This window comes from Halichondria panicea, chromosome 17 (assembly GCF_963675165.1).
Source record: "Halichondria panicea chromosome 17, odHalPani1.1, whole genome shotgun sequence".
Lineage (NCBI taxonomy): Eukaryota > Metazoa > Porifera > Demospongiae > Suberitida > Halichondriidae > Halichondria > Halichondria panicea.
The window spans coordinates 1,692,488-1,702,978 of record NC_087393.1 but is presented as its reverse complement, the minus strand read 5'-3'; the positions used below and the strand labels follow the sequence as shown (position 1 = coordinate 1,702,978).

General features: G+C 43.7%; 1 protein-coding gene across 1 annotated transcript; it reads right to left on the bottom strand.

The window, feature by feature from the left end:
• Positions 1-297: 297 nt before the first annotated feature.
• On the bottom strand, positions 298-10,467 carry LOC135350757 (multidrug resistance-associated protein 1-like). The gene is made up of 27 exons (XM_064549589.1): positions 10,212-10,467; positions 9,904-10,095; positions 9,340-9,471; positions 9,024-9,161; positions 8,415-8,540; positions 8,038-8,231; positions 7,483-7,710; positions 7,057-7,234; positions 6,436-6,756; positions 6,070-6,207; positions 5,781-5,936; positions 5,595-5,685; positions 5,430-5,505; positions 5,242-5,368; positions 5,015-5,191; positions 4,788-4,955; positions 4,551-4,734; positions 4,134-4,384; positions 3,465-3,733; positions 3,026-3,380; positions 2,777-2,976; positions 2,573-2,717; positions 2,191-2,439; positions 1,770-1,928; positions 1,504-1,670; positions 1,262-1,456; positions 298-584 (listed from the first exon to the last, which is right to left on the bottom strand). Exons 1-27 carry the CDS (start codon positions 10,263-10,265, stop codon positions 473-475), a joined length of 4,782 nt encoding a protein of 1,593 aa, XP_064405659.1. The 5' UTR covers positions 10,266-10,467; the 3' UTR covers positions 298-472.
• Between the last annotated feature and the right edge of the window lie 24 nt (positions 10,468-10,491).

Below are 10,491 nucleotides of genomic sequence, written 5' to 3'. Positions count from 1 at the left end.
GAATGCATGCTCAGTTTCTTAATACAAATGCATCATGTATGTTAAAAGCCCGTGGAATAATCACAAATAAATTCGTAATAGAATTTACGTACACTGCAACTGTATATATATATTTTTTTATACAGTGGAACCTCTGTTAACAACCACCTCCGAATAAAAGCCAGCTGCTATATAACGGCCAGAAACCCAGGTCCCAAATGAACAGTTCGTGTACAAAACAACTTCTCAAAGGCCACCTCTGTATAAAGGCCAAAACATTGTTCCCCAAAGGTGTCCGTTATAGAGGGTTCCACTGTATATACATCAGTCATAAATTTATAGCAGATTTATTAATTACAAAAAACATATGGAACTGTACATCAAAACAAACAACACTGTGACAACTTATTTCATGAGATAAAACAATGATTGATCGAGACACGAGACAACAGATGATTGTGATGTATTATTAACAATCGATGTCGATGAGTAACTACACCAGTCCAGCATCCTTGGCCATGGAGTAGAAGGTAGACTTGTGGTCAGAGAGGAGACCAGTGGGAGAGTCATACTCAGCAATCCTGCCAGAGTCCAGCACCATCACCCTGTAGACAAGCATAAAACTGTTATAACACCATGCATGAAAGATCTCTCCTCAGTAAATTTTTTACAGAGCAATGAACCCCCCCCCCCGGGCCCCTTTTCACAAGATTCAAGAGTTTTCTTTACTAATAGTAAGGTAGACTGTAGGTCTAAGTGGATTCTTATGCAAGAATCAGTCAACCCTGAAACACTACCAGTCTTGGTATAAACAAAGAAGTGCATGATTACGCAGATCAATCATAGACCAATGTTGAGTAATAACTGACAGCTATAGGTTTTATACATTTTTACATACTGGGAGGGGGAAACAGAAATTGTTTTGAGGAATGTTTATCTGAGATGCAATTTGGGTTTTTTGTGTGCTTCAAACCATTAAACTTCAAACCATTAAATTTAGTCTAGTTCTTTGAGATTGTTATGAAATCATTAGATTTCTATAGTCATGCAGGGCGCCCCCTCTGTATGAAACCCTGGCTGATTATGCATATATGCATACATGTATGCATATATGTGCAGGGATGTGCCTAGAACTTTCTAAGTGGCTTTTCAATAAGTTGCCTGCTATATAGCCTGTATTATAACACCAACCACCATCAATCAGTTGTGGGGAGATCCCTGACATACATGTAGTTCATCGGTATCATAATTATATCGTAAGGTAATACATTTAGAGGCGCACATGTCATAGTCCATGATGGTGTTGAGTCTGTGTGCAATGGTGATTACGGTGCAGTCAGCAAACTCTGTTCGTATGGTCTTCTGGATGAGGTCATCAGTCTCCAGGTCCACGGCAGCTGTGGCCTCGTCCAACACCAGAATCTTGGTCTTACGGAGGAGAGCTCGAGCCAGACACACCAGTTGACGCTGACCAACACTGTGAGCAAAACAATATTTATAGATCATGAACATTTTCATTCTCACCCGAGGTTTTCCCCGCCCTCTGCCACCTCGTGTTGCAAGCCTTTGTCGAGACCAGATACAAAAGTACTAAGGTGGGCACTCTCCAATGCTGACCACACCTCCTGGTCGGTATGGGTGTCAAAGGGGTCAAGGTTCACCCTGAGAGTCCCCGAGAACAAAACTGGATCCTGAGAAATAACAAGTTTATATTAATTAGCAGCTGCTGGGTAAGTGTTGCATTAATTCGAGAAACTATTTATAGTACAGGTTGGTATAGCAACATGTACCTGTGGTATGATGGTGATTCTAGACCTGAGGTCGTCCAAACCAAACACAGCAATGTTGACATTGTCAATGAAGATCGAGCCTCCAGCCGACTCAATGATCCTGAACAGAGCCAGGGTGAGTGACGACTTGCCAGCTCCAGTACGACCCACTATACCAACCTACACAAGAGAGAGAGACAGCATGAACTTACTGAGTGTACGGACGTATTACTAGAAGAATTTTGCAAGTGTTGATCACTTTGTAAAATATAATTGCAAAAACATACACCGGTACTTGTACTTGTATGACAATATGATCTTTGCCAGATCATTAAGTGTCAAATTTTCTGGATCATCTCTAGTAATAAGGTACATTGCTAATGAATTTCTATTGCCAATAAATTGTTCTTTAGGCTACACAAAGTTATTTAGAGAGGAGCACCTTTGTTCCTCCTGGGATCTCTGCTGAGATATTCCGGAGGACTAGGTCCAGTCCCTCTCTATAGCGAGTGGAGTACTGGTCAAACTTAACATGTCCTTGGCTAGGCCACACGGGAGGGGGGCGGTGAGACTCCACAATGGGCGGGGCTTCAGTGGGGGCTTCTGCGTACTCTTTAGTCCTCTCAACAGCTACGATGTTGGTCTCCAGCTCACTAGTCATACGAACCACCCAGTTGAGGGCTTGTGTCACCTGAGGAACGGTGCACATGAAGCTGGTACAGTGTGCCCTATACTTTCCCATCTCCATGCATCCACCAGTCTGATGCACACAGCCTTTCATGTACAACTTTACATGTACGTACTATACAGTTATATCACTGTACCTGCAATGAGTAGCTGATGGACAGACCCACTAGGCCGGCATTGATCCCAGGAAGCTGATCGGGGAAGTTTCTTTGAAGGGCAGCAAACAGAGCAGCAAAAAAGATGATCAGATTACCAACAAACTCGAGACGAATGGCCAGCCATCTAGAAGAGCATGAACATGTATAATTTTCAGCTCAGTTATGTGAGATGAACATCCCAACCTGTTAGCACAGATGCTTGGGTAGTAGGCGATCTGGTTGTAGTCCACTCTGGACTGACTCTCTAGCATGAACCTCTCCTGCTTGCGATAAGCCCTGATGGTGGAGGCTCCAGTGATTGTCTCTTGGAAGTGTGAGTAGATAGGTGAGCGGGTGATGGACTCCAGTCGCTTCAGCTGACGAGACGTGGCCACGTAGAAGCGCTGCAGGAAGCAAGTCAACCTCTTGAAAAATGAAATGAAATGAACTAACCTGGACCAACAAGTAGAATATGCCTAGCGGTATGATGACAACCCCAAACGTAGGCGTGGCAATCATGATGACAATGATCGTGCTGATTACAGAAAAGAGGGTAAACAGGAACGACCTCAGTGACCTTGGAATTACATCATCAATCATATAAATGTCCTTTGAAAATCTGTTCAATATCCGTCCCAATGGAGTGGTGTCAAAGAAAGACATTGGAGATCGTAAGACGTTCTTGAGCATTCCAGTGTGTAAGGTTCGTGAGGCCAAGATACCGGCTATAGCGAGAGTGAAGGAGGCAATGAGGACGAACAAAGCTTGTGAGATTCCAACACCAGCGTACACTCCGAGGTAGCATCCCCTGTGTGTAATGGTTCGGATAAATGTACTTATTTTTACACTCGTTACACACTAAAAATTTACATTAGCACAGATTGTTACTTACACGTCAGGGTGATCACAGAATGATACAGCTGAGAAGTTGGCAGTATTAAACTTGCCCTCAGCATTGCTCCATTCAGCCAGCCAGAAATTGGAACTAACAGAAGCGACGTTAGTGGCAATATAAAAGAGTATTGTGAGTCCAGTCATGAGCCAAGTGCAGGCCCTGATGTAGGAGACGATGACTGCTGGTCTGACAGTACCTGTCTCTGCTCTCTCCTCCGTGATAAGGGCTGTCTTCTCAGTCGCCTTCTCACTCTCACCTCCTAGAGACTGTGTGTGTGTGTGTGTGAGTGTGTGTGTGTGTGTGTGTGTGTGTGTGTGGAGGGGTGTGTGTAGAGGGGTGTGTGTGGAGGGATGTGTGTGTGGAGGGGTGTGTGTGTGTGTGTGTGTGTGTGTGTGTGTGTGTGTGTGTGTGTGTGTGTGTGTGTGTGTGTGTGTGTGTGTGTGGAGGGGTGCGTGTGTGTGTGCATGTAGGAGGGGAGCACACAATTAATACTGTAAATCTCATAGTAGTAAATCATTGCAACAATAGTCCTGTGGAAAGATGATTGGAAGGATAATGTTATCTTCGTCATCATGGCCCTGTACGTACACTTGTAAGCACTGAATTTGCTCAGGATTTTTCCTGTCGGTCCTGGTATATACAATTAGTGTAAAGTGATGCACGCACCTGTTTAGAAATCTGCCTATTCAGTGAGGTCTGAGATGAATGTCGTTTTAGTGAGCTAACTGATGACTTTCGTCTCCGAGAGTCATGTAACGACTGTTGCTGAAGCCCATCCCCAGACTCTCGCCTCTCAATGTGGCGTCTCCTTGCCTGTCTCATCTCGGTGTCGGCCAATAGGGTGTCAGAGAGTACCTCCATGGGATCGTCCAAGGCAGCCTCTACATTGTCCTCAAACTCAAAGTACTCGTTTACAGCTGTGGGTGGAACAGCTCCTTATTAGTTAATGTGAGATCCTAAATAAAAATACTAGTGCAGTGCAATTAAGCTATTAATAATGGGTACAATCTGCAGTTTATAAGTTGCAATATCAAGGCAAACGGTTTATGGTAATTTGTTACATCCTGGGAATTTTACACCTACCTGGCCCATCATCCCCCTCTTCATTGTCCATATTGCTGAAGTTTCTGAGGAACTCGGCAAATGCTCCATTGTTCTCAATGAGCTCAGTGTAGGTGCCCGTCTCAGTCACCTTCCCCTCTACCATCACCACAATCTTGTCACACTGCGACAGGAACCCAACGCCATGCGTCACCAAGACTCGGGCCTGGGATTAGACAAAGAGTGCATGGATCTCAGTAGCAACCAACCACTACCCACCTTTCCTCTGAGCATTCCACCAGGGCCGATCACTTTGTCAAAAATGTGTTTGCCAACATGAGAGTCCACAGCACTGAGAGGGTCGTCCAGGAGGTAGACATCGGCCTCCTGGTACACTGCACGAGCTAAACTCACTCTCTGCTTCTGACCACCACTCAGGTTGATGCCCTGTGAGAGTGTGAGGGTGTGAGGATGTGAGGGTGTGGGGGTGTGTAGCAATGATATACCTTCTCCCCGATCTCGGTCATGTCTCCTCCTGGCATGATCTCAAGGTCAGGCTCCAGAGCACATCCATTTAGACACTTGCCATACAGTATGCCATTTATCTGCTTCCCAAACAGAATATTGTCCTTGACTGTGGCATTTTGGATCCAGGCTTGTTGAGAAACGTAAGCCACTCTGCCCTGTGTGGGTAGGTACAATACCCTATACATTGTTATAGTTGTGTTCCCACCTTGACTGACACTTGTCCCTGTGTCTTGTCCATCTCTCCGAGGAGGGCCTGGATGAGGGAGGACTTGCCTGCCCCCACGTGACCCACCACTGCCACCAGCTGACCAGCCTTCACATCAAAGTCCACTCTGTGTGTGCAGGGAATAGTGTGTACAGAGAGTCTATGCAGCCACTCCAGTCAACACTCACCCGCTCAGTGTGGCCTTGCTGCTCTCATCATCCCACAAGAACGTCCCATTACTCATTGCCACAGAGGTTTCCTTACCTGCATGAAAAATAACTATATGATTTTTGCAAGCCCCATGCATGCTACATTAATTGCATAAACTACGGTTGGCTAGATAATATTGGTACCAAAGGCAGGCTCCTCCTTCCAAGTGACAGTGTTTGAATCCAGTTCATCATTCTTCAAGAACGTCCGTAATCGCTTCACAGAAACACTAACCTACATTTCCAAGCAATAATTATCATAATTATTATCCATATTAAATACAAACTTAATTACACCGGCCTCCCCGCGCAAACAAAATACAATTATACCTGCACAAGCATTGATATGAGGTAGGGTAGCATGGAGAGGGGAAACCGTAGGATGTTGAACAGCGATAAAGCAACAAATGCTTTGTCAGCAGTTAGTCTCTCATCAGGGTTGTCTAGGTTGATCAGGGTGTATGTGGCAAATGTTGCCAAAGAGACCTGCATGCATGAAATGGTCATAATTATGAGCTATTATTGCACAACTGGATAACAAGCCACTGAACACTATAATTAGTTATTTGCAATTATCCCATAATGAAAATGCTCAAAACCTCTTATGAAAAAATCTCACCAGGAAGGGAGCACAGGTCCATGTAAAAGTGGAAGCTGCATTGAGGTAGGCTGCCTTCTTTAGAACGTCTAACTCTTTGTCTCGTATCCCAAACACCATCTTCTCAAATGGACGCTCCCATGCATACAGTTTGATCACCTGAGAGAGAGACATCAAATCAATAGTACATAATACGTACGGTGTCACTTACATGTACATGTATGTAGCAACCCTAACCCTAACCCTATGATATACATGAACGATTACCTTACAGTTATTCAGACATTTCATGCTTCATACAATTTCGGCATTATTGACAGCATGCACTGACGGACAACAAACTGACCTCAAACAAAACAGGCTATCAACAACTAAATTGAGCCTCACTTTGATTCCATTAAGGACTTCATTGATCAGTTTAATCCTCGAGTCTTTGAACAGCATCTGCTTCACTTGCAGTTTCCTATTGATGGCAGCAATCACAGCGTTGATTGGAATCATTAGTAACATCACTCCAAATCCAGCGAAGATGGAAGGACCCATAGTATCATAGAGAAACACGAGAGCGATGATGATTTGTAGAGGGGCAGACCAGATGGTATGAATGAACGTCATGAGGTCCATGAATCTCTGAGCATCTACTGACATGAGGTTGACTATCTCTCCGACTGTGCTGGTGCGACGAGCCTTGTTGCTCAGACGAAGAGACTGTGTGTGCGTACATGTGTGAGAGGATAATTCTGTAATCTCAACGTGTACTCTTCTTCGTTAACCATAGAATACAAAATTGTATGCAGTTAATTACATGTACCTCTAGAGTTCATGATTTGGGACGTCAACATTTGAGCAAGACATACTATGTGAAAAAGTTATTTACTCAATTTGCATGACTTTAGCTTTTAAAGATGTAGCCACCAAACAGTTTTCTTATTTTAGTGACTTTTTCGGTAGACTGACGTGACATAACAAGTACAAATGTTTAGTCCTTTTAAGAAAGAACAGAATTACCTTATCGTATACAGCAGTGATAATGGCAGTTCTTATTCTCATGCCCATGCGAAACACACGATGAAAATACTGATGCAATAGAAGGGACTGGACAACAGCTGTCAAGAACAGGAGGACGGCGTACAGGTAGCCGTGCCAGGACGCCTCTTTTGTGTCACTGGTGAAGTTTATCATGAGTCTGTAACAACGAAGACTATAAGTATACTGTACACTTGCATTAGATAGTAACTAAACTGTGGCCATATTTAAAATATAATCCAGTGAAGGGACCTTCAAAAACACGTACTTTATACACGACTACAAGCAATACCAGTTTTACTATATATTTCTGGTCGTTATGTGTCGTACATACATGTATATGTATACATGCATGCACATGTACATGTACAATGCCAATGTTGTTTGACTGGCAATGAATACATGTACCTGAGTAGCTGAGGGCTGACAAAGGCGAGGAGATCTTGAAGTAATTTGAAGAAGCCTGAGGTGAGGAAGACAATCCAAAACGTCTTGGTAAGAGCCCATACCAAAGAAGGCTCTGTCTGTCTCTGTGGCAACTGGACCGGAGGCTCAAAGCTGGAGCTGTGAAGCTGGGATTCGCTGAAGGACTGGTAGCGGTGGAGAGTCTCTCTGAGGGGCTCACTGAACCTGATACTGGGGGGGAGGGGGGGGAGTACAAGCTAGGGACTACTACTGTACATTGACAATGCAATGTATAATAATTATCTATGTACAGTGTATACACATAGGAGTTTGTTTTTGCAAGCCATAATTATTATATATTTGCCTACAATGTTTGTACATTGATAAGACGACCTGTAAAAGCATTTCATTGCACAATGTTCGTGGAAATGACTGCTTACCGCAAGCCACGCCTTTAATCTTTGCACGTTCATATATCGCTAACAGTATATAATGAACATACGTACGTAAATTATTATACACAATGGCAATATGCAAACCCATATCGCTGAAACATACCCAGCCTTCTTAATCTCATTGTCCCAATGTTTCCGGAATTGTGGTGCGACTACTGCAGACTTGTCTTCCACATTGAGGTCAGCCAGGTCCTTGTGCTTGAGTGGGTGTCTCCAACCGTACCAGATCTGTCCATTCTGCCACCACCATGTGATCTGAGAGAGGAAGGTGGCCTCCGACTCTGGACATGGCCGGCGCTGCACGTGAGGGGGATGAATGTGTTAGGGCAATCTTTAATAAATAAAAAAAATTAAGGGCATATTTGGCGACGAATTAATTTTGGCGTTTTGGCAAATGACGGTAAAGGTCACCAAAATAAACATTGAGCACACATACTTTCATCTTTTCACTATCACTATCACCATATATAATGCACTGACCTGAGATGGATCAATGACAGAGTACTTGGATTTTGGCTCCTGGAATAAGCTCAACACACACTGTGCTATATAGGTCACATACTGGAGCACAAATGTGACGAACCTGAACACATCTTGAACACCATTCTGTGTGAGACGAAAATGTTCACAAATTAAAGTTGTCTTTAAACTGTACATGCATACATGCAGGTACATCAGTCATGTGTCAGGCACATAGTCATGCGCATCCGAAAGTAAATCACTGGCTGTATACAGTGTGTAATGAATTAAGATGCTACTGGCATAGCCGATGCTGCACACCTGGACACTGACAGTATACTGGTCCTACCCATCAAATACATGTACACTATCATAATTGTTTAGCACTCTTAAGGGCAGGAAGGGTAGAGCACTCGTTTGTGATATTTTCAAGGTCTGCACAATATTGAAGCTGTTTGAGAAATACATGCAATAGTATTATGACAACATAATGGTACAAATAATATATCTTTCATGCAAGGAATAAGGTGCTATGAATACATGTAGGTACGTATAGTTACATACATACATAACACAGTTTGTAGTACATTGACTGGTAGGTAAACGGAAATAATTATATAAGCCCCTCACATTGTCGATGGAGAGCAGCGAGAGTGTCCTCAATTTGATGGTGCCATAGATGACCAGTCCCAGCCAAAACAAGAACAAGATACCAGAAGATCGCTGTCCTACAATTCTGTCTCTGTGCATTACCAGTAGACAAACCACCTATTAGACAGGGAAAGCAACAATAAGCAACTACATGACTGGCTGCAATAGTTTCTACTATGCAATGTTCTTTCCGCATGTATTAAGTCATTTCTGCTCTATTATTGCTCTATTTCCCAGAGCCTAAATAAAAGCATATCCTGATTGGATTCCCATAGACCCTCACATGCACCCTCACCATTGAGAGTGCCAGTACGGAGGGAGTGGCGTACTGGTATTGTGCCACTGAGCCCTCCTCCCCCCACACACCCTGGTGGATGGTGTAGCCAAGGTCACACAGTGCAGTTACCAGGGGGACCAACAACAGCAGCTACAGGAAAACAAGTGTGATACCAGACAGATACGTATTATCACAACTTATGCCAGTATGTGTGACAGTATTCTAGCACTATACTGAAGAATAATAACTGTGATTACTGTACAAGCAATAATTATACTAAGGAACTAGCATGTGTGCATAATGAAGTATAGTGGAAGTATGGTGGAAGTATGGTGGAAGTATGGTGGAAGCTAGCCCTGGAATTTACTGTAAACCACACTGGAATTTATTATGCTGTTATAATACATGTACTATACATATACTATACATATACTATACATATACAAGTATTGGCAAACTGATCACCAATGCAGCCTGTCTCAACCTGCTAAGGCGAATTGCACACAACAGAAGCCATACATGAACGATAGCTTGTTTACATGCCACGTTCCAAGCACTAAAACCTCTATAGCTAGGGCTTACGATCTTTGCAATGTGAAGTAGTCCAACATGTATTCTCGGTCTGATTCCACTTTCACAGAGAAACAAGACGGCAGCTAGAACCATGAACAGCGCCACAATGCCGTAGAATATGGCTGAGTCCCCAAAGCACAGAGACAGGTCCACCTCATCGTAGCAACTGGTCCTGTTATCAGGGCAGTTTGGACCATGCCACTGTTGGAGCAAGGCAAACAAAAATGACCTTTTGTTATCTATGTATCTATACTAGTTTATATACTAGAGTAAACAATGGAACTTCGAACGATGTTTACTCTATAGATCTACTGTACCCAGAAATCAGATATGGGATGGCAGAAGTTGTCTAGGAGCTTGAGATCACTCATTCTCCTTGCAACAGCTCTCGGAGGGGCACTCAGCCAGACCGAGACAGAGACTCACTGCTTAACCATGTACCAGCAGAGGGATCCCCAAGCTAGCTAGCTAGAGACTAAGCCTCGGGGTAGTCTCATGAATCAGCCGCCCTTCCATGGAAGGGCGGCTCGGGCAGAGGAGACTGGAACCAGAGGAGGTCGGACATCACTTGAACTTTCACTAATTATGACCTTTTAA

Excerpts from the sequence above, each read along its gene's own strand:
- LOC135350757 (XM_064549589.1), bottom strand. The coding sequence starts at position 10,265 with ATGAGTGATCTCAAGCTCCTAGACAACTTCTGCCATCCCATATCTGAT. Across the intron at positions 3,734-4,133 it reads ATAGGCAGATTTCTAAACAG|TCTCTAGGAGGTGAGAGTGA; the intron begins GTGCGTGCATCA and ends ACACACACACAG. Across the intron at positions 1,457-1,503 it reads GAGGGCGGGGAAAACCTCGG|TGTTGGTCAGCGTCAACTGG; the intron begins GTGAGAATGAAA and ends TTTTGCTCACAG.